This window comes from Diospyros lotus, chromosome 11 (genome assembly GCF_014633365.1).
Source record: "Diospyros lotus cultivar Yz01 chromosome 11, ASM1463336v1, whole genome shotgun sequence".
NCBI lineage: Eukaryota > Viridiplantae > Streptophyta > Magnoliopsida > Ericales > Ebenaceae > Diospyros > Diospyros lotus.
In genome coordinates, this window is record NC_068348.1 from 24,888,476 (window position 1) to 24,912,071 (window position 23,596).

The following is a 23,596-nucleotide window of genomic DNA, read 5'->3' on the forward strand; positions in this document are numbered from 1 at the left end:
TCAAGAATATTATTTTATGAATTTTCGTAGTGAAATATTTGAGAAAATATTTTAGAAATATTTAGTTTGGATTTATTGAGGAAAATTAGGAAGAAATAGAAAAAAAATTAAAGAAAATGCTAGAAATTATGAAAAAATAGGTTTTAATATTTATTTAAATAATTATGATGATTAGGATGCTTTGAGGAATAAGTTGAAGTGACATGTGCAAATTTTGATGTTGGCACGCAAATCGAGGCGATGCACGAGGTAAGGCACGGATATCGAGATAGTCCGATAAGCTTGAGAAGGTAAGTGGTACTCCCCAATTAAAGTTAGTTTTATGGAAAATGGTTGGGTTGTAAGTGATTTATGTTCCTCGAAAATATTTTCATCATATTGACATGCCCTGATATGTATCCATCACGTAGACTGCATCCATAACATGATTATGAAATGCATAAATACACGTTAATATCATTGATCACACGCATTAGAGGCCGTAGGGAGTACGAACTGGGACCGCTGCTTTACCAAGGGTGCACCCATACACCCTGGCTTCGAAAGAGGTGGCCATAAAAATGGTAGGTAGCATGAGGGGTGCAGTTGACACCTACGAGGTAAGACATTGCATACACACATGATATAGCATTATGTACCCTTACTTAGATGATTCATCATCTAACTTGGGCTTTGCCCCTTGAATATTCAATCGTTCCAGGTGGAGATTGTAGCAGATATGAGGATGAATGAGGCATGAAATGGCACTTAGTAGAGTGCATGAAGAATGAAATGTATGTTATGTAGCCCCTGTATTTAAGTTCTGCTACTTTAGATTTTGAACGTTTTGAGGAATGTTGAAGATATAAGAATTTATTTATGATTAATGTTAAGATATCAGGTTTCGATATTTGCTTCCGCATTTGATGTGTATAGTGATTCTCTTTCGAGAAAAATGATTGAGAATTCTGGGACGGATTCGAGGTATGATGTGATTTAGAATTAAGTTTGAAGAGAAAAATTTTATTGTCCCGGAATTGTCCCAATTTATAACGCGCCCGGGAAAGCGGGGCGTTACAATTTTCCCTTCAAGCCGTGGAATTAACTCCCAAATGCCATTCTTGGGCAGAGATTCCATTTCTTTATCCATAGCTACTAGGCACTTCCTTGAACTACAAGATTTGTGAAGTGTGAAAATCTTAAAGGGGGAAAATATAGTGTTTAGTTTGCCCAAAGCTAATCTACCTAGCAAGATTTGTTAAGTGTATATCATGGGAAAATAACAAAGAAAGTCTTTCTCGAGTAAAGGTTCAAGGAGAGAATTTAGTTGCCGAAAGCTAGTATACTCAAATGTTTGTAGACCTATCAATCTCACTATAGTAGAAGGTAACAAATACATGTTCACATTTACTGATGATTTGAGTAGCAAAACTTGAGCTTATTTGTTGTTGAAAAACAGAGTAGCAGTAATTGAAACAAGGAGGACGCAAAGTGATTAAAAAACTAACATACTTTTTTCATTGATTGCAGTCTTTATATACAAGGAAAATAACCAACTTTCCTAAAGACTTGCCACTAAACATAGTGGGTAAAACTGATGAGAAAATGCTGCCATTATCTGAGTCATACGCAGCCACTAACTTCAAAAAAATAGCAACTAAACTTTGACAAAGTCAAAAAGAGAAAATGAAGGGAACATAAATTGAAAAAATTGATAAAAAACAATAAAGCAATATGCTGAAATTAAAATGCCAACTTTCTAACACTCCTCCTTGGCATTTTGATGACAAACTCCAATTCTTTTTCTTAAAGCTTCAAACCTTTCTTTAGGCAGTGGCTTGGTAAAAATGTCTGCAAGCTGTTTTTTAGATGAACAGTGAACAAGCACCACTTCATTTGATTGTTGGGCTTCTCTAATAAAGTGAAACTTAATCTTGATATGCTTGGTTCGTCCATGAAAAACTGGATTCTTTGAAATTGAGACTGTAGAAATGTTATCACACATAATCCTGGTTGCTTTAGCTTGCTCATGTTCCAAATCCTTCAACATCTTCTTCAACCAGATAGCTTGGTTGACAGTCGAGGCAACAACAATGTACTCAACTTTTGTAGTAGACTGAGCTGTTGTCTCCTGCTTCTTTGAGCTCCAAGTGAAAAAACTAGAACTTAGAGAAAATAAGTACCCTAATGTGCTTCTTGAATCATCAACACAGCCTCCCCAATCACTGTTAGTGTAGCTAATCAATTTCAAAGCTTCTCCTAGTGTTTTTGGAAAGAAAATACCAAGAGCAATGGGACCTTTGATGTACCTAAGTACATGTTTTGCAGCTGCGAAGTGAGTCTCCTTTGGTAAATGCATGAATCTTGAAAGAACACTCACAACAAATAGTATATCAGGTCTGCTTGCTATGAGATATTGAAGGCTGCCAATTAAGCTTCTATAGATGCTTTCATCCACATTCTCAGAGTCATCATCCTTGCTCAGCTTGATACTTATTGTCATAGGTGTTCCCACTGGTTTACAATCCTCCATCTTAAATCTCTTTAGGATATTAGAAGCGTATTTTTGTTGACATGTGAAAATGCCATGACTGGATTGCAACACTTCCATTCCAAGTGATATGCCCTGCCAAAAGACCCGTGGAAGCAAGCTGCAACCTATTAATTCCAAGCCACCATTGAGAGATCATTTAGCCAATGAGTAAATTAAGATGATATGAAGCCTTACAGTTGGAGCATTTAATCAATTAAACTATTGTTGGAGTCTAAAACTTAACAATTGAAGTTGAAGCCCAAGCTGCCCTACACGTGATGACCCACTTGGTTCCTTTGAACCGAGTGGGTCTTGGTTATTATTAAGAGGAACCGAGACCCACTTGGTTCCTTTGAACCAAGTGGCTCTCAGTTATTATTAAGGGGCCTCTCGGCCTCCCTCTCTCGATTCATGGTGGTCATTCTTTAGTGGCCAAAATGGCCACAACCGAGACCCACTCGGTTCTTTTAAACCGTGTGCATCTCGGTTCTATTGAACCAAGTGGGTCCAACTCGGTTCTTAGCCTATGTTTCTTCAAAATCTCGAGGCTGAATACATTGAGAATATGCCATTCAGGAAGCTCCCAATGGTTGCCACTTGTCCCTCACTCTCTCCTCTATAAATAGGAGACCTGCCTCTTCATTAGGGGGACTCATCTTTCGGAGAAGACAAAGACTTTATTTTGCTCTCAAGCATTCAAAGGGTCAGTCGGTTCTTAGGCCACTCGGTTCTTATGAAGACTCAATCGTTACTCAAGGCCACTCGGTTCTAATGAAGACCTAGTTGGTTCTTATGAAGACCCAATCATTACTCAAGGCCACTCGGTTCTAATGAAGACCCAGTCGGTTCTTATGAAGATCCAATCGTTACTCAAGGCCAATCGGTTCTAAGGAAGACCCAGTTGGTTCTTATGAAGATCCAACCGTTGCTCAAGGCCAGTTGGTTATAATCAGTTGCCAATTGGTTCTTCAGCCAATTGGTTATAATCAACACTCAATTTAGTCAGTCGGTTATAATTAGCAGCCAGCTGGTTATAATCAGCAGCCAGTCGGTTCTTCAGCCAATTGGTTATAATCAGCACTCAATTCAGTGAGTAATCAGCAGCCAGTCGGTTCTTCAACCAATCGGCTATAATCAACACCCAATCGATTATTTGAACAATACTATTCATGAAAGAGCAATTATTCACCCGCAATTATTCATTAGCATAAACATGAACATTTATGCTCATATCAATAATGTCATGCATAATATCTGCGACATGCATTGGACATATTTCGCAGAATATTGTCTGACTTGGCCGTCGGAGGGCCCGCGTGGGGAATTCCCCTTCATGGCCTTCTAACTGTTGTTGTGCCTGCAGGCTAAATTCTGGACGACTTTACCCTAGTCTTGGAAAACCAATCTATTAAAGGCCCTATCAGGGTCCCATATCACTTGTCACACGAAAACCCCTTCGGGTACCTCGCGTAGAAGATTCTAAAGACTATTCCAGGCCCAAGCCTTGTTGAATTCTAGCTTCGACCCCATCTAGACCAGTTGAAGCCTCGCGAATGACACCCTAGACTCTTACATTGACGGATACTTTTGCTCGGGTTGATCCCTAGATAAATAAATATTATTATTGTAAGTTGGCCACAACACCAAGAAAATAATTCATAATTCCAAGGTCAGTCATCTCAACCACTTTTTGCATTTCTTCCTTGAACTCTTGGATCAGTCCAAGTAAACTTCCTGTGATAAGCATATCATCAACATAAATAGAGACAATTAAGAGATGATTACCATAGGATTTCACATACAAGGTTGCTTCATTTTTACTTCTGTTGAATCCAAGCTGCATAAGGTGGCTGTCCATCTTGTCGTACCAAGCCCGAGGGGCTTGCTTTAAACCATATAAGGCCTTCTTAAGAAGATACACACGATCCTCTTTCCCTTGAACAACATAACTTCTGTTCTTCATCTTCACACAAAATAATTGTTCTCCAAAAGGATCAAAGATAGTACATTTATGATCCTTGAAGTGAAGAGAGTAATTTTTCTCTAGCATTTGACCAACACTCAATAGATTTTGACTGATTTCAGGTATAAGCAAACATCAGGTATAGTTTTGATACCTGAACTTGTTTGAACATTACTGGACCTCTGCCTTTGACTTCCAGAAATTCTCCATTGCCTACTTTCACTTTGGACTTGTAAGTCTCATTAAGATTTTTGAACATCTCAGGATCATTGCACAAATGATGTGTGCACCCACTGTCAATGAGCCAAGCATCAGATGAATCATTTGTTGAGAAGCAAGAAATTGCGAATAGTTGCTCCTCCTGTGCATTAGCTGCATCTGCTAAACGAGTTTGTTGAGATTTTGAGTCTTTAGTTTTGAATTTACAGACCTTTGTAATATGCCCTAACTGCTTGCAATTCCCACAAGTTGCATCAGGCCTCTACCAGCAGTATTTCTTAGCATGTGTGGTCTTCTTACAGTGTGTGCAGGGGGGAAAATTTTTCTGTTTTGAACCTTCATTGCTGCTACCACCTTCATTTCTGCGTTTGTTCTTCTAGTTGAATTGCTTCTTGCCTTTACTAACTTGTTGTTTTTGCACATGGAAAGCACCTTCAGCGAATTTTTCCTGCCTAATAGTCCTTCTTTGCTCTTGTGCTTGAAGAGCACTCATTAGTTCACCTAATGAGATCTTGCTTAAGTCCTTGGATTCTTCAAAGGAGGAGATCTTTGATTCAAACCTCTCAAGAAGGGTTACAAGCACTTTCTCCACAATCATTTTTTCTACAAATTCCTCACCAAGTAATCTAATATTATTAACAATGAAAGAGATTCGATCAGCATACTTACCGATTGTTTCATCCTCTTGCATATTCAGAGACTCAAATTCTCTTTTCAGATTCAACACTTGCATTTGCTTTGTTCTATCACTACCTTGGTATTCTTCTTTCAACCTATCCCAAGCCACTTTAGCAGAATCACACACCATAATCCTATAGAAAACACAATCTGCCACTGAGTTCTGAATGAGTGATTAGCCTTGGATTTCTTTGCCTTTTCTTCACTATTGAATTTGATTTGAGCCATGGTAGGATTTGTTGGTAGAGGAGCAATTGGTTTATCTTCAGTCACAGTTTCCTAGAGGTCATACGCTTTAAGATAAGCTTGCATCTTCACTGACTAAATGTGGTAGTTTCCACCAGTGAGGATGATATGAGGGTTTAAAGTTAATTAGGCTGCTGGATGCCATCTGTATTTTGGGTTGAAATTGGTGTTCTGGTCCTATAAGATCAACTTGGCTCTAATACCACTGTTGAAAAACAGAGTAGCAGTAATTGAAACAAGGAGGACACAAAGTGATTAAAAAACCATCATACTTCTTTCATTGATTGCAGTCTTTATATACAAGGAAAATAACCAACTTTCCTAAAGACTTTCCACTAAACATAGTGGGTAAAATTGATGAGAAAATCCTGCCACTATCTGAGCCATATGCAGCCACTAACTTTAGAAAAATAGCAACTAACTTTGACAAAGTCAAAAGAGAAAATGAAGGGAACATAAACTGGAAAAACTGATAAAAAACAATAAAGCAATATGCTAAAATTAAAATGCCAACTGTCTAACATTTGTCAAATAAGAAAATGGAGAAATCTTTGTTAAGTTTAAGGAGTTCAAGAACTTGGTCAAAAAACATAGTGGCTACTATCTGAAATACTTGAGGATTGACAATGGAGGGAAATATACCTTACTTGAGTTTGAAGGTTTTTGCAAACAAAATAACATAGTTCATCAGTGGACTATGCCCTATACCCCTCAACAAAATGGAGTCTTCGTTAGGAAAAATAGAACTATACTCAAAATAGTGTGATGCATGTTAAAGAAGAGTAGGATGACAAAATAATTTCATGGAGATGTAGTAGTGTGTGAAACATACCTACTGAATAGATTTCCCACAAGAGGATTGGAAATGTTACACCCGAGGAGGCATGGAGTTTAAGGAAACTAAGAGTTGATCATCTCAAAATCCTTAGCAACATTACTTATGGCAAAGTACCTAAAGAGAAAAGGATAAAGCTAGAAGACAAGAGCCAAAAATGCATATTCTTAGGTTATGGTGAGTACTCAAGTGGCTACAAGCTTTAAAACTCAATCACTAAGAAAGTTGTATGGTCTAGAGATATTGAGTTTAATGAAAAACAGTTTTGGGATTGGAAAGATGACAAACAAAATCAAGTTATTATAGAAGAAAAGAAAGAGGAAAAGTCACTATCCCAAGTCTGATCATCTTGAAGTTGGAGAATCCAATAGCCCAACCACAAAAAGAACGAGAAGTATTCAAGATATATACAACACTCAAAGAATCGAGTTGGATGATGAACTTTCCATATTCTGCTTATGTGTAGACTATGATTCGTTAACCTTTGAAGACACTTGTTAAAAAATAAAAAAGAAAAGAAAAGCTATGGAGGAAGAAATGCATGCTATGAACAAGAACAAACCTAGGAAATTGTCACCCTTCCTAGTGATCATAAGGTCATTGAAGTCAATGGAAAAGAGTTTGAGATGATTGATTTTGGGTTTATGGCTTAATTATTGGGAATTAAAGTGAAGCAAGATGCCAATGGGATATTTGTTTTATAGTCCAAATATGTCCAAGAGATTATGAAAAAGTTCTCAATGAAAAATTGTTATCTGGTTGATATTTCAGTTGAATGCATTGTCAAAACTAACCAAGGAAGGTGAAGAAAAGTTCAAAAAGGTCACATTTGATGGTTGTAGAGAGGATTTTGCTTTACATTAAAGGAACGGCCTAGTATGGGTTATACTTGTTATTTTGCTCTTGTTTTTGGTTTGATTATGAAATTTGGTTTTGATGATGAAAAAGGTTATTTTTTTGTTTATTTTTTATCTCTATGCCCTAAATCATTTTATAAGATGATTTGGCTTCAAAATGAAAATCAATTTCAAATTGTCAATCCTATGTCAAACATCTTGAGGGCACTTGAAAAATTAAGTTTTTATATCAAAAGATTCATTTGAAATTGTTTTATCAAATTGAGTTTTAAAGTGTTGGGAAAATGAAGCAAAAATATTTTAAAAGTAAAGGACAAATTGTTGACCAGATCCAAGGAAGAGTCGACCGTTTTTCCTTCTGTCGACGAGTCTTCATAGGCTGTCCAGCAGTCAAATGTTAGCTTTCAGCCAAGTGTGGTCGACAGTTACTGCATAAAAATTGGTCGACCATTTTTAAGCATGTCGACCAATTTTGATCCTCATGTTGACCTTTTTTCAAATTTATACACTAACTTGTCAACCATTTTTCTCGCAGACTTTCTAACGGCTAGTTTGGTAGTTCATTAAATGCTTCCAACAACCATATTTTCGGAAGTACTCGTTAAGCACTATAAATAGAGAGTTAGTGGATCATTTAAGAAGGTTAGAGAATTTATTACAAACATTTATTATTTCATCTACTCTAAAATGCTCAAAAGTGTTCAATTTTTTTTTCTCTTTTAAGGTTTTGATCTTCCATTGTATTTATTGTTTTCAAGCCTTGTAATTTTGAGAGAATTTGTAATTGAGAGATTCATCTCTCGCATCCTCTATTATTGTATTCATATTGTATTTTTTCCTAACAGGTGTGCTAGAGGGGCTACTTTGATAGCAGGAGATTGTATTTCCTAGTCTTGGGAACTAGAGGGCCTATTTCTTGGGAATTAGAGAGTCTAGTTTTGATCAAGTAGGAGGATTTAGTGAAATGTTTGAAATTATTAGTGAGGAGCTAAGGGAATGGATTAAACCATTTGGCTGAACCACTATAAATCTTGCTTGTGTCTCCATTGCTTTTATTTTGTTAAGAAATCCTATCAATCACCATCTTTTGCACAAAATCGTCAATTTTTAGTAAAAAGATTTTAAGTTCAATCAAAAGTTTAAATATCCCAATTCACTCCCCCTTCTTGGGTTGTGGTACTATTGCTATACAATTATATCAATACTATTTCGCGTAGAACCTTAAACTTATTGAATACAATGATAGTGATTGGGTTGGAAGACCTAACGATAGAAAAAGCACTATGGAATACATGTATTTTAAAGGAACTTCTTTCACATGGTCTTCAAAGAAGTAGTCTATAGTTGTTTTATCTACATGTAAAGTTGAATACATTGCAGTCGACTCATGTGCATATCATGTAGCTTGACTACAAAGGTTGTTAAAGAAGTTGAAATTGGAGCATGAAAATAAAGGAATCTACGGATCATAAGCACAGTGAAAAAATAAAAAAATCTAACCATAAATTCTTTTAGGATCTCTCCAAGTGAATAGATTACAGAGGAATGGTAAATGATTGCCTCTTAATGTGCATATCCAAACCCCAAAGGCAGTAATCACCAAGCCGATCAAGTGCCTGGCCTCTAATAGTATTCATGCGAGCGTGCAATTTAAGAACCTGGAAGGACGACTTTCTTAAGGAAAAAAGAGTGCTAGCACAATAGGGTGGGGTGAAAGCTTTCTCACATGCACATCACACGACATCAATGGCTTAGAGGCACACAAAAAAGAACCACATAGGGGCTATTTATAACCCTTAGGCGCAAACTCTAATTAATGAAGTTTGGGCCGCATGGTATTTTAAGCCCATGGTTTAAACACTTTAAAACATAGTATTGAACCTTTCTTTTCATTTTCCTTTTGGGATTTATGTTTTAAACATTTTAAAATAACCCATTTGGTCCTTAATTTTAAACGCTTTAAAACAACCCATTAAGCTCCTTAACTCATCTAATGTACTTAGGTAGGGTTGTGCAAATAGTTGGTTCAGTAACACTAACTGAAGTAATTAAACCACATGTAATAATCGAATTAAACTGATTGACTAACCCCAACTAATCAAACTAACTGAAATCAAACTAATCAAAACCTAAATTGTGGTAACGAACCAAACTCCACAAAATAATCGAAGAGACCGAACATTAGTTCGACCTTATTGTTGCCGCCATTTGGTGATTCATATATCCAAAAATGAGTTTGATCCAATGGTTGATTTTTTGATCTAAAAATTAATTTTATGGTCAAAAAACTCAAAACACATTTATGAAAAGACGTCACCGTCATCATCCACGATGGATTTCGACAATCGGAATCGACATCAGATTTTCTTTGGCTCAGTGACCCATGTACCCAAAAATAAAAATCCTCTAATAATTGGATTTTAATAGATCTAGGTTTCAATATAAAATAAAAGTTTCCATAAAACTTACTAAAAGGGTTATCGACGTCGAGGGGTGAGCATGATGGTTTAAATAAAAAGAAAAGAGAGATGATGGGTCGGCGTCAGCATCGGAAGGAGACGAAGGGCCGAGTGAATTGAAGATGAAGACAAAAGGGCCAGCCCTTTGACTTTGGCCCTTTGTCTTTGTCTCTAGTCGATAAGCTAGCTTGGAGACAAGGGATAGTGGTGGGGGGTGGTTGGGTTGAACGTCAGAGAAAAAAAGATAAAAGGGCAGGCAGAACTCAGGAGGGACCGAATAGGTGAATCGGTTCGATCCTTCCCTGTCTGTTGTTTTCCTTTTATAATGCACTCAAAATGATATCATTTTGCATATCAGTCAATTTGGTTAGTTTGGTTAAACAGACAGTGAAAATCAATTCGCTAACCAAAATTTCTACAAAAACTATCTGAATTGCTAACCGACTACTAAAAAACTAAACTGAAACCCTTAGTTTAATGAATAAGCCCATAGCTTAATTAAGTAACAATCCATCAAGGCTAAAACCCTTAATTTGGGTAGCCTAGTCCAATTAGGATTTCAGGTGAATTATGACAAACTTAATTAAAAGACTAATTTATTTTAAGTTCTAAAATATTAACTATTAATATTTAAGAACTCTAGCTCATCATTAAGATTCCTTAATCCTAATCTAGCCCGCCATTCCCTTGTATTTGCAAACTCCTATTGTGTGTGATCGATAGGCTTTTACATATGTTGGCCATGACTTTATCGAATAAAATCATAGACCATATTGAATAAAACCATAGACCATGAGTGACGTCTAGCAACCCATCATGGCCTTTAATTGATAGAATGATCAATTTATGATCACTGTCTTTCAGTGATAGTCTTCTCATATAATTCAATCCCTTCATCGATTTAAAATGTCTCAATCAAGTGGGGACATAACTTGTGTGTCAATCCCCATTCAGTGCTTGATTATAATGTTTCTTTAGTTCCCGAAAAGTATAGCTTCCATAGGATCACTATCATGTTATGCTCAGAGACTAACAAGCTATATTTCTCCAAATGTCCCATGAAACATATCTCCGCAAATTAAGGGTCAATGAATCCTGTCTTGGCTCACACGCAGCCTTCACATGCTTCATGGTATACCCAATCATTGTCGTACTCACACCTCTTATTGAGATATTTTTTTAACAGTGTCAAAGCATACGAATCCATATGTAAGACATAATGGTGACCTCAAGTCGAAGGATCACTTGTACAACTACCACTAAAGGTTTTCTTTGACACTCTTGCAAGATCCATAAGGAATCCTTTTTGTTGGATTACACTCTAGTGAACTTGTAATCACCAACAAGCACCCGTGTACTAGGTTAGGTATCCCACACCTATAGTCAGTAAGATCAACTATTACTTTTCCTAAAGGTAACAATATAACAAACATCGGTTTCTTTGTGTCATTGATGTTCAATCTCGATGACACTTTTGACTAAGGATAGATTTAAAGTTGTACTCTTAGGTGTATCAAGGACCTTACAATTAAAGTCACACATCAATTCCTTTCTATACAGACTAAACCTAGGGACTTTGTCTTTAGGCATGTTATATTTAATTAATTGTTGAATGAATAAATAAATATAAAAGAATAAACTTGCCAATAAATAACATGAACATGAAACAACTAGATATATTACTCAATAAATATATCACATCTTAATGTATTATGTACAACTTAACACTTAAGTTGTAGGTCGTACACTAATAATATCAATTCTTAATATATCAAGTACAAGTAATTAACACTCAAGGTGTAGAGCATACATTAATAGAAAGTCCAACTACGTTATATGTTGATAACAAGACAACCATATTTTAGCTAAGAATCTAGTTCATCATGAGATATCGAAACATATTGATACTTAGTTCTATTTTATTTGAGTAGATCAAGACTGAAAAAATTGAGTTGGTGCATGTAAAGACAATTGACCAAGTTGGAGATATATTCACTAAACCATTGAAGATTGAAGCATTCTGGAATTTTCATGGTAAGCTTGAAATTGAAAGTGAAAGTTTAAGGGTGAGAATGTCGAATATTAAACTTGCACGGATTTTCAAGAGACAAAGGGAAGAATTTGGTGTATGGAAGAAGTTAAGGAAGTGATAAAAATGGATTTAATGAAAGATGAAAAATAAGAATGTCTCTTGGAATCTCAATGGGATTTTTGTTGATTTTCAAGACTTCTACAATTCTCTATAAAGCTTTTGGATTCTCAAGGTAGAATTTAAGGGCTTGTTCTCTTTGTTGTTTTCGGACTGTTTTCTGTTTTCAAAACATAAAAAATGTGTCCGCTTACCCATTTTTAAAAATGCATTTTTCAAAAAAAAAAAAAAAAATTACACACAAAACCCAAAACATCAAAAATGTGTTTTGGCTATTTTCATCCAAAACACGTTGTTGAAACCAAAACACGAAAAACGCCCCTGTTTTGAATTCTCTTCTATATTCTCTTTTCTTTTTGTATTCTCTTCTCTCCCAACAAGCAACTGAGATCAGCCCTCTTTGATCGCCGTCGTTCGTCCTTCTCTAGCCACCATTGTCGTTTGTCTTCCACACCCACCATCGTCGTTCGTCTTCCACACCCGCTATCGCTATCACCACCACCGACTGCCGCCGTTGTCCTCATCTAGCCACCATTGTCATTCGTCCTCCATATCCGCCACTGTCACCACCTACCATGCCCAGACCCACCATCACGCCCATCACTACCGGTTGTTTCTTCCTTCTATCCTTTTGTCATTTCTTCCTCTATCTTTCTGTCATTTTTTCCTTCTGTCATTTCTTCATTTCTCCACTGCCCTCCCTCCACGTCTAAAGAAGCTTATGTACTATAGTTTTTATATTAATAATATTTTTAATGATATAGCTTCTATAATATAGTTTTTTTAATGATTTTTTTAAAATTTTGGATAAATTAATATTTTGCTATTTTATAATTTATAATTTTTTAATATTTATATTGTGGGTAATCTAAATCTCACAGTTAATTTCAGATTTCAATTTGTAGTTAAAAATAAATTTATCATGAAGTTAATAGTTGAGTCAAATTAAAAATGATTTTAGAAAGCATTTTGTAATTTTAATGTATTATATACGGTTAGATTATCAGTTATCTCTTGTATTATATATATTTTAAATTATTTGAATTAAATTTATAATTTATTAATAAATGTTTACAACTTTGAATCAAATTTATTGAATAAAATATTATAAAATAAATTTTCTTAAAATTTCAAAATAAACAAGTTTTTTCAATTTTTTATTTTAAGAAATAATTTTTTAGAATGACAGAAAGAACGGGTTTTTAATAATCTCAAAATAGACATTCAAAATACAAAATTAAAAATAAATTCAAAACATAAAATTAAAAATTGAAATACGAAAAAAACACCACCTAATTTTCTGTGATCAATAATGTCTATCTTTTGCCTATAAAAGGGTCTTGTACTCAATCATTCTATAAGGTGAAGAAATACGAGAAGTTCTTTTTCTCTACAAGTTATTCTCTATACATTATACTCATATATAAGTGAGAGTGAGATTGAGAGAAAATAGTTACAATATACTCCAACAATTTTAACAATTATTTCATACATAAAGGAAAAGTCCTCCCCACCTAACAAGAACCAAATCAAATATTTTAATTAAACATTATGGTTTGCCGTGTTCAATCACAAGAGGTTAACACGCTCTCATGCTCAATAGACTTTTTTTCATTCGTATAATTTTACTTTTTGAGGATGAAGTAATAAAAGGGGGATGGCTAGATACACAGTTTCTCATCATGATGAGTTTGGGGTTAAATGTGAATCCCTAGGATGAGCATAGGCTATTCAACTTTAGTTATTTTAATTATTTTTAATAAAAAAAATCAAGCAATTTAAAACTATAAATATATCAATTCAAAATTTTCTATATTTCTCGAACCTTCTCATGCCTTAAAGTGTGAATATTTACAATTTTTTTTTTATAAATTCAGGGGACTAGGTTCAACTTGTGTTGCTTGCCGATTTGCATATTTGTAAAAGGGTACATAGTTTTTTATATATTCTTATTTTTGTTGTAAACGAATCAGAGAAATTAAATGACAAGATAAGAAAGAATTTTTTTCCAAGTATTATTTAAACTACATAAAAATAAAATAAATTAAAAATAATAATTTTATTATTTTTCGTTTTACAAACTTATCGATGTGAGTATTGAAAAAGTATCATTATTCAATGGGGATGATGACATCAAAAAGTTAAACAAAACACTCTACTGCCATGGAAACGGGTTTAGGGATGAATGCAAGGGAGCGGGAGTGGGGTCCCTGAGTCCAAACCTCCCCCATTAGTGACAATTCTTTTTGGGTAATAGAATGATTTTCTTCATGCATCTAGAAAATTTTTTATTTTAAGGGATAACTCGCATATTCATTATAGAAGATAAGTGGATTTATTATAGAAGATAAGTGGATTGACCAAAATTACAAGTGTGTTGTAGTAATCAAAAGATTTATTTAGACAAATTATTGGATTCAAGCCTTTTTAATTCTTGTTAAGAGAATTTGTAACTAAGAGTGTTAACTCTTAAATCTTCTCTTTCAATTTATATTGTATTCTTTTCTAGCTTGTGAGATAAAGGGTCTACTTGTGTATAAATAGGAGATTTGTAATTGCCTAGTCTTGGACTATAGGGCTACTTGGGATCAAATAGGAGGTTTTAGTAAAATGGTTTAAAATATTTAGTGAGAGTTAAGATAGTGGATTATGTTTGATTTAAACTGAAACTATAATTCTATTGTGTTCATTACCTTTCTTGTTTCATATTCTTTAAACTTTACATTCATCATTTTATATGTTCTATGATTTAACTCACTAAAACCATATTTGCATCAAAAAGATTTTAAGTTTTAAGTTCTATAATAATAATAAATTTTTATATACCCAATTCATCTTCCCTCTTGAGTGTGTGCCAAAGCATTTCATATCAAGTCGGTTCTCTAGGGATAGTCGGTTATTTGGGGTCTTTTGGTTATTTTTGCCTTCCCATTCATTAGCAAGCAGCTAGCTGCTCATCAGCATTAGCAAGTCATCATCTTTTTGGGTCACCTGATTATTTTTGGTCTCCTGATCATCCTTGTATGTGGACATCAAGACGTTCTTTCTCATATTACAAATTTATTGTTGTAATTTGATAACAATAATTGGCGTCGTTTGTGAGAAACACAACGAAAAGTCAAACAAAGAACATTATTGATGGCAAGCACCGACAATCAACGGACTTTCTCTCAGGGTGTTGAAATTCGTCATCCTTCACAAGACTCACAAAATCCAACAGGAGGGCATCAACCTCTACCCAATTCTCAACAACGAGGGAGACTTTAGTCAAATATAGCGAGCCAAACATAAATTTCCACCTCCAATGATACTTGCCATCGCCAAAATCACTCGCAAAAAATTTAGCGAAACTCAAAACCATCGCTAGATGTGGCGATTGAATATGCCAAGCCATCATTGCCATCTCTCCCCCACAATGGCCATCAATGCTAGAAGAGGCCTGACTAAACGCGACAAAGACGAAATTGATCGGAGAAGAGAAGTTATAAAAGCAGCAACCTGCAGATCTAGAGAAGACAAGTTGCAAGCATGACAAAAGGCAAAATCGAGACGACAACCACTAGATATGGTGGCAACGACGACTAACGGAAGCAGCAACGGTGACCACGACAACTAACAAAATGAGCGATAGTGGGTGCTTGCGTGGCTTGCTATTCATCGTCTTGCATATATTTGGGTTTGTAATTTTGTAGAATTTTGTATTTATTTGTATATTGGATGAGTGATATTGTACATTTTTGTATTTGATTATCGATTTTGTATATGTGCGTATTTGATTATTGATTTTGTGTATGTGTGTATTTGATTATTTTGTATATTTGATTATTGATTTGTGTATTTGATTATTAATTCTGTATATGCGTGTATTTGATTGTTGATTATATGTATGTATGTATCTAATTTTTTTGTGTATTTGATTATTCATTTTATGTATGTGTATATTTTATTATTTTATGTATTAAGTGTTCAAGGATAATCCCACGACTAGATAAATGAATTATCAAACAAAATATGAAAATTATAAGTAAGGTAAAATAAATAGAATTGAAGTTTATTAATAAATAAATAAAACAGAAAGTCAAATAGAGAGAGAATGGGGAGTGTAGTTGGAATAACTACAATTTTTGAGAAAAAATCAAAATAGAGAGTAAATTATTTATATTATAATAGGGAGCAGAATAGGAGCAGAGTTGGAGATAGCCTAAGTATCAAAATCAATTTATGAGTGTTTATAATTCAGTTTGCTTCTAAATTTAGCAATGTTTGTACCAGACGAAGAGCAGATATTTATGTGTGTTGGATGAAGAACGAAGGAGATCTAGTTATAATATAGCTGCACACAGATAAAATTTACAGCACTAATCCCATTAGATATTGTTGGTTTCTCTTGGAAATAAATGAGCATGAAACAAACAAAAGATAAAATCCAATCCATCACAAGCAACTAACTTCCTCCAAATGTTTTAACCTACCCTGAGAGTACCGTGCTCTACCAAATAACCGTCAGGACAACCTGTGCAATTCAAAGGATGAGTGCCGATAATAATGACTCTAGTGCTTGCCGCATTTGTAGGCACGGGATAGTTCTTACACTTCTCGCAATCCTCATTGCAACAACCAGGAACTGCCTTTCCATAGGGATGGATTGGCTGGACGTCATCTAAATTGGTAACCTGGTTGCACTTCTTGTCTTTTGCCTCCTCCCTATACACAACACGAACGCCAACCTCCTTCACTTGGAAAGCTTCAATTGTAGAAACTGTAATATTTAGCACATCGCCACCTTCTAGCTGATGATCCTCAAACTTCCAATAACTTAACCATAACAAGTCCTCGTCAACTCCTGGAATGCCAAAGACTTGCGGGCAGTAGCTCCATTTCAAATACTTGGTTTCATTACTAATAACAGTGTGTAAGCCCCAGTTGTCCCCATAGAAAGATGGAGCTAGTAGAGCATCAGGAGTATTAGAAAATGAATAAATAGAACATACCGACAAGCCTTGAATTCTTAAATAAACATTAGAGGGCTTAGTAGTAAAAGAAATTGAGGATCCTATGTTCTTGTGATTGAAACTCGTAGGAATCTTGCTTCCCCGCATAAAAGTGGATAGCATACGACTTTCGTGCAATACCTATGCCACAAAAAATTATAATTTAAATGTTAAAAAAGTCAACACACACATGAAGATAAGACACACACACACACATATAAAGGGGAGAGGTGGGGGTGTTTGGGGGGGAGGGAAGAAGGAGGGAGTACCTGGGGACAAAGCATCCTCTTTTTTCTAGCTACAACGTTTGAGAGAAGCTCTATAGGTGATTTCTCCACAGCTTTAGAGTCGCATAAGCCCAAGTTGTTAATTAGCTCTGCATCAACACTTTCTAAGGGTTCCAACTTGAATTGGCCCGCAATCTCAATTAGACTCAAACAACTTTCGTAGCCTAACCTTAACCCAGGAGTGATGCCCTGTGATTCAAAGCTTATTTTTTCCAGCAACTTACTTCCATCAGCCATCAGTAATTCTATATTTTGCGGCAAACAATCAATATTCTTAAGCCTTGGGCATGATAGAAAATACAAGTACTGTAGTCTAGAAAGACACCTGATGCTATTCGGGAGGCCATACATTGCATTATTGCTCAAATTTAATGAGCGCAACGAAGATAGGTTGCCAAATTCAAGAGGGAAACTGTCATCAGATAAATTGCAATTTTCTAGACTTAAATTTACCAATGACTGTGGAAAAGAAACCCGTGAAGTTTCTGGACAACTTCTTAGACTTGATTGCCAAGGCCATACAGACAAAGGCCATGCTTTGACCTCCTGAGTGATACAGAGAAATTGACTTATTCTAGTTCCATCTACATGGAGCACTGTCAAAGAATCCATATTGCCCAACTCTGCTGAAATATTTTCAAGATTTATGCAACCAGAAATGTCAAGTGTTGCTAGAGATTTCAGCTTATAAATGATTTCAGGAAGCTTCCTCAAGTTCTGACAATTCCTCAAGCTTAAGAAAATAAGACTTTCTAGGTGTCCGATAGATTCATGAACTTTAACCAACCTTGCACAGTTTTCAAGTATAAGTTTCTCGAGATTGGGCAGCATCAAGAAATTAGGAGTCTCATAAAGGTTATTGGAATGACTTAAATTAAGGAGTTTCAATAATACAAGGTACTGCAAAACAACAAAAGAGAGACGACGTTAATAATTTAATTAAAAATATTAAAGTATAGCCAAAAAAAAAAAAAAAAACCAAAAAAATAGGGGGATGGAAATAAGAGACAAACCTTCGCTCCATTCCAAACCTTTTTCAAGCAACTATAAGGCATTTCAAGAGCAACTAGCCTGTCCAAAGGGAAATCATCAGGTATCATTTGTAATGGGAAACCTGACCAACACAGCCATCTCAATCCCTTGGGAAATTTTTCATAGTTTCCACATGGTTGTACATTGCTAATTTGTAGAAGTTGTAGGTTGGACATCCCAGCAAAAGCATTAACTTCCAGTACTACTTCATTTGAAGTTTTTGTAGCAATGCCTACAGAGAGACTAGAGAAGAAGGCAAACGGATATCTCTTACGCTTGTTAGACCAACTTTCTTCATGGGGCCCAAAGTCATTCCCTTTAGCTCTATCTTCCTTTAAGAAATGGGTATCAAGAATGAGGCCCCTGATTTTTCTTGTGCCCTGAAAAAGAAGGGAGGAGAGGAAGCATTGATGCATAATTAGAAAGTATACATTCACAAATATGTACAAATATAAATGAGTACGATTAATTCTTACAATTTTTTCTCTCAAGACATTAAGGGAATCCTCGTGATTCCAAAGCCTGCTGCGTTCTCCTAATGCTTTGGGTGATTCTTGTCGAACAATTTCCCTTCCCATTTCTTGAATTATTTGATGCATTACCAACTTGTTATGTGTGTCAACTGCTAACAGATTTCTGTCAATGAGGTTGTGAATTCCAATTAATGAGCAATAATCACATCCATCTAGGATTGTAATTGTATAGTCCTTGTTTTTTCCCACAAGGAAGCAAGCAATATCAAGAAATAAATCTTTGTCATGATCATCTTGTAAAGAGTCGTAACTTAGTCTTAGTTTTGTAAGAATTTCACTATCAGGAACTGCTTTCAATTTTTGAAGTTGACTTTTCCACACATCTAAACTTTTCCCAGACATTGAAGAACCCAAAGTTTTAAGAGCAAGCGGGAGCCCATTACAATACTCTACTGCCATCTTTGACTGCACCAAATAACCATCAATAGGATGGTTTTGTCCAAAGGTATACCAACTAAAAAGCTCTAAGGATTCATGAGGATTCAACTGGTCTACCTTGTGTATTTTGCAATGTTCATGAGTTCTTAGTAAATGTTGTCGTCTAGTGGTTATGATCATTTTACTACCTGGAGAAAGCGAATCTTGCATTCCAATAACTGCATCTAATTGTTCTCGTTTATCCACGTCATCAAGAACTATAAGAACTTTTTTGGAACCTACAACTTGTTTAATCTTAACAAGCCCTTCATCAACATTGTTTATTTTTTTCTCCTTTCTTCCCCTTAGGATATCTGAAAGAAGTTTTCTTTGCAAACGAATAAAGCCATTTTGTTGTCCTGAAACTTCTCTTATATTTGCTATGAAACTGCTACCTTCAAATTTGAAGAAATTTAAGTTGTACACAAATTTTGCTATGGTTGTCTTGCCAATTCCACCAATCCCACATATGACAACAATTCCAACATCACTTTCTCTACCTTCTAACCATGAATTAATCATTCTAGCACGAGAATATAGTCCAACGAGGTATGGGGCAACATTCAAGATTGTTGGCCTGAGCTTGTCATCAATTGCTTTGACAATTTGTTGAATAAACTTTGACTCGTGCCTATGATTTGCAATCAAGACAAACTGTGATATTTGTATATTCACTAAGCGTGTCATAACTTGAATGTTAGAAATTTATTTACACATAACAGACAAAAAATCAAAGTTATTATCATAGCACCTGAATACTTGTATCAATTGAAAGTTAAAATTAATAGCATTGAGAGTTAAAAAATAAAAAAGTAAAATGAAAAATAACATAAATCTTAAAAAAATATGATGGTATGACAACAATGTCTAAAGAGACAGAATCTGATTTTTCAAAAAATAAGATTCATTCTTCATACTAGAATAAGTTAAAAAATAAGACTCATTCTTCATACCCATCCTAAACGAGATTTACAATCTTCTTACTAGATAATGCAGATGCAGGGCCATTAATGAGTTGAATTTAATTCGAGTTTATATTTAGTTTTGGCTTCAGATCTAATATGGATAGAAGAATAACCGCTAATTATTTGCAAAAAAATAAAAATAAAGGCTCAATTGTCTAAATCCTAATCTAATAGTCAATTTCACATATTAATTTTAGAAGATTTTATTCTCATTTATTAATAACAGTTAACATATTCATCCCATTATTGCCCAGGTAGTGAGTTGAGACATTGTTCCGTTGCTCTCTTTTGAAAACAATATTTCCACGCATATGGTTAAATATAAAATTCACAAAAATATTATAACAATAGCATTTTTTCAATATAGTTTAATTCAGTGAGTTTTCATTGTGAATGTATGGATATGAATGTCATATCATTTTAAATAAAGATATTGTCTATGTAGTAGCACAAATTTTCTAGTAAAATGCTACGCTTACATCTCAGTATGCAAAATTTTGGTATACGCAAGATTTATTCATGTATCTTGATTAAAAAATAAAAATTAATTAAATTAACAAGATTTAAACTCATAATTTTTAAACAATAACTATTTTTAAATAATTTTATCACTATATTACGTATTTGTTATGTAATTTTTAAACAAATTAGTTAAATGTCACCAACTTTGTTAACAGGGCTGAAGTAGTCCAATGTTTTAATTGTTTTTTTTTAATATTTAGTAAACTGGGCAGGACATTGATCTAGAAAGAAGAGAAGTTCATAATTTTGGCCCCATTTTCGCTTTCAGTTTGGATGTTACTTAAGTTTGAGTTGATGATCGAACATATATAATAAATAAGGTATTTGGTGAACTTCAAATTTAATTAAATTCGACTCACTTTAGGTGTGTCAGAGCTTAGAAGACCCAAATTCAACTGGAATATTTTGATGTATTTAATAAATTCAAATATTTTATCAAATAATCATAATTAAAACTTAACTAAAGTTAATCAATTTACTAAACATTTTTATACATTTAAACTCACCTTGCCTCACCCACCTAACCTCAATCACAAACGTCTATTCTCAATGTGTTTTTATAAAATAAATAGTTATATTAATTAAAAATATATATAAAAGTAAAATTGAAATTTTATCACATCATCAAAATATAAACAATAAATAAAAAAACCTCATCTTTCTATATATTTAAAAGTTCTATATAAAATAATAAAATATTCAAATATGTTTAAAAACTCCATCAATGGCACTGTGCATGCTGTTACGTGTTTCTTTAATATAAAGTTATAAATTATATGTAGGATAATAATAATGGTTACAAAATGGGATGCTCAATGCATGTTGCGAGACAAGATATTCTCTCTTTTGTCTCATCTTGCTCGTGCATAATACTATTTAATCTTATTTTATAGTTTAGGTAGCAATTTTATTATCTAAAATATTTAAAATACTCTTGTATTAATTTTAATCACTAAAAGTATTTAGACATTTCATATAATCAATAAAATTATTATTTAAGTTAGTTATCTGTAAGATTTAAAATAAATTTATTTAAAAGACAGAAAAATAAATTTATCTAAAAATATCCTCTTATCATGAAATCTCAAATATATGTCCAAAATTTCTGCATAAAAAATAAACACTTTTCAAGGTTCTGCCCCTTTTCCACTTCTTCCTTCTCTACCACTCTATCTCTTGAAGCTTGTAATTTTTTTTATTGAGAGTAAAAATAATAATATATAAAAATAAAATTAATTTTTTATTTAATAATTTAGACTTTTGAATGCTTCTGTTCTCTTGGCCTCCATCCCTCTAGGTCATTCTAATTCTCTTGCTTTTGATTTATTTTTCTATCAAAATTTTTATTTTATTCTTCTTTAATCGGCGAACATAAAGATCCTAAAAATTAAGATTTTATGACATCATGGATTAACCAACAATTATCAAAGCCCCAGTTTGAAATAACCCTATTGGCCTCTGTTGAATCAAATTATATGGATCCATCTTAAAAACATTTGAAGATAAAGACGACCTTTGTCTATATGATTGGGTATTTGGGTCAGTGAAACTAAAGCCAAATGCTAAGCAAAGACCTAACTCCACAAGGTTCTAACCCAATGCAAGAGCCGAAACCTCATTGACAATTTGACATGGTGAATTTTTTTTAAAATTAAATTTAAGCTTGTTTTGTGATTTTAATCAAATTTAGATTAATGCTTGTGATATTATGAGATTATTGTCCAGATTAGATGAAGAAAGCCAGTTGATTGAAGAAGGTTTGTTCATAAATTGGTTTCGACCATAGATTGTGTGACGTAAGACTTACAGACTTACTATTATACATCTCTTAAGAGAGCCCCACAATCCTTTATTAGAAGGTAATACTTGTCACAGCTCCACTTAAGAATAGATTTCAAAGCAAGTTAAAAATTGATTTCAAAGCTAAAAGCACGTTCATGACTAAAAAGCATGCTAAGAATGGATTTCAAAGCTATGAACTATGAACTATGAACTATGATAAGGAGTGGAAGAGAGAGTTAATTTACCCATCTGCTTGATTATGTAAGGCCATCCCTGCCAAATTAGCTACTTCCTCTAGTGCTTCTCTCCACCTTTTCAATTTCTCCATCCATTTCCTTGCTTCACACTTTTCTCCTTTGAATTGCACTTCGTGTCTCATGAATGCCTCAGCATAATCCCCCTTTTGTTTCCTAACCTCTGATGGATCCACGCCATAGAACACAGGCAAAACCATGTGACGAAAATCCCCCCTTTTTCGTCTTGCAAGGATCATCACCAGCTCATCAAGGCACCAACTAGAAGATGCATAGTTTTTGGAGAAGACAATTATTGAAATCTTAGACTCGTTAATTGCCCTCTTCAACTCAAGCTTGATGCTTTTTCCTATCTCTATCCCATCGTCGCCTCTGAAAGTACGAAATCCGGCATTCACCAAAGCTGTGTACAAGTGATCTGCGAATGTCCAACGAGTGTCCTCGCCTCTAAAGCTCAAAAACACATCATAGCTAGTCCGAGAAGTAGAAGAATAGGTTTCGTGGACTCCTGTTATAGTCATTTAGTAGAATTGAAAATTGAAAGACTAACTAATAATCAACCTTATAACGAATTGTGGAGAAAACTTGAGACAAGTGTTCCTCTTTTGATTCCACAATGTTGGGTAGAGTATCATCAACTCTAAAAGAAATTTTGAAGGATGGAAGAAAGGATAAATAGGTAGGAAAACTTATTTATCGAGAGAGAGACCACAAAAGTCAATATTTATAGCAGAATGGGAACTGATTGATATTGCCAGGAGAGAAGGAAGAAGAGGACGCGCACCACAAAAATCAATACTTATAGCAGAATGGGAACTGATTGATAGTCAAGAGAGAGGGAAGCAGAGGACGCGCACCACGCGGTGTTGTTGGGTTGGAATGATCTCAATCAATA

At 34.4% G+C, this 23,596-nt stretch overlaps 2 protein-coding genes across 3 annotated transcripts; both read right to left on the minus strand.

Moving 5' to 3' along the window:
• Nucleotides 1–4,133: 4,133 nt before the first annotated feature.
• On the minus strand, nucleotides 4,134–5,502 carry LOC127812791 (uncharacterized). Its single transcript, XM_052353320.1, has 4 exons — nucleotides 5,101–5,502; nucleotides 4,630–4,923; nucleotides 4,334–4,475; nucleotides 4,134–4,246 (listed from the first exon to the last, which is right to left on the minus strand). The coding sequence occupies exons 1-4, from the start codon at nucleotides 5,500–5,502 to the stop codon at nucleotides 4,134–4,136; spliced, it is 951 nt and encodes a 316-aa protein (XP_052209280.1).
• Nucleotides 5,503–16,214: 10,712 nt separating this feature from the next.
• Nucleotides 16,215–23,577, minus strand: LOC127813696 (disease resistance protein Roq1-like). Of its 2 annotated transcripts, XM_052354810.1 has the most exons (5): nucleotides 22,693–23,577; nucleotides 18,705–18,864; nucleotides 18,210–18,608; nucleotides 17,179–18,096; nucleotides 16,261–17,050 (listed from the first exon to the last, which is right to left on the minus strand). In XM_052354810.1, exons 1-5 carry the CDS (start codon nucleotides 23,220–23,222, stop codon nucleotides 16,382–16,384), a joined length of 2,676 nt encoding a protein of 891 aa, XP_052210770.1. In that variant the 5' UTR covers nucleotides 23,223–23,577; the 3' UTR covers nucleotides 16,261–16,381. The 2 variants fall into 2 exon arrangements, with proteins under 2 accessions (XP_052210769.1, XP_052210770.1); XM_052354809.1 differs by lacking the exon at nucleotides 22,693–23,577 and having other exon boundaries at nucleotides 16,215–17,050; nucleotides 18,705–22,684.
• Nucleotides 23,578–23,596: the final 19 nt, after the last annotated feature.

What these genes read in the sequence shown, in the direction of transcription:
- LOC127812791 (XM_052353320.1), bottom strand. Translation starts at nt 5,502, where the DNA reads ATGGTGTGTGATTCTGCTAAAGTGGCTTGGGATAGGTTGAAAGAAGAA. An exon ending in TAATGTTCAAACAAGTTCAG is followed by an intron (nt 4,476 to 4,629) that starts GTATCAAAACTA and finishes TTTTGTGTGAAG; the next exon opens with ATGAAGAACAGAAGTTATGT. An exon ending in GCAGCTTGGATTCAACAGAA is followed by an intron (nt 4,247 to 4,333) that starts GTAAAAATGAAG and finishes TGCTTATCACAG; the next exon opens with GAAGTTTACTTGGACTGATC.
- LOC127813696 (XM_052354809.1), bottom strand. Translation starts at nt 19,865, where the DNA reads ATGACACGCTTAGTGAATATACAAATATCACAGTTTGTCTTGATTGCA. An exon ending in AGGTTTGGAATGGAGCGAAG is followed by an intron (nt 18,097 to 18,209) that starts GTTTGTCTCTTA and finishes GTTGTTTTGCAG; the next exon opens with TACCTTGTATTATTGAAACT. An exon ending in AGAGGATGCTTTGTCCCCAG is followed by an intron (nt 17,051 to 17,178) that starts GTACTCCCTCCT and finishes TTTGTGGCATAG; the next exon opens with GTATTGCACGAAAGTCGTAT.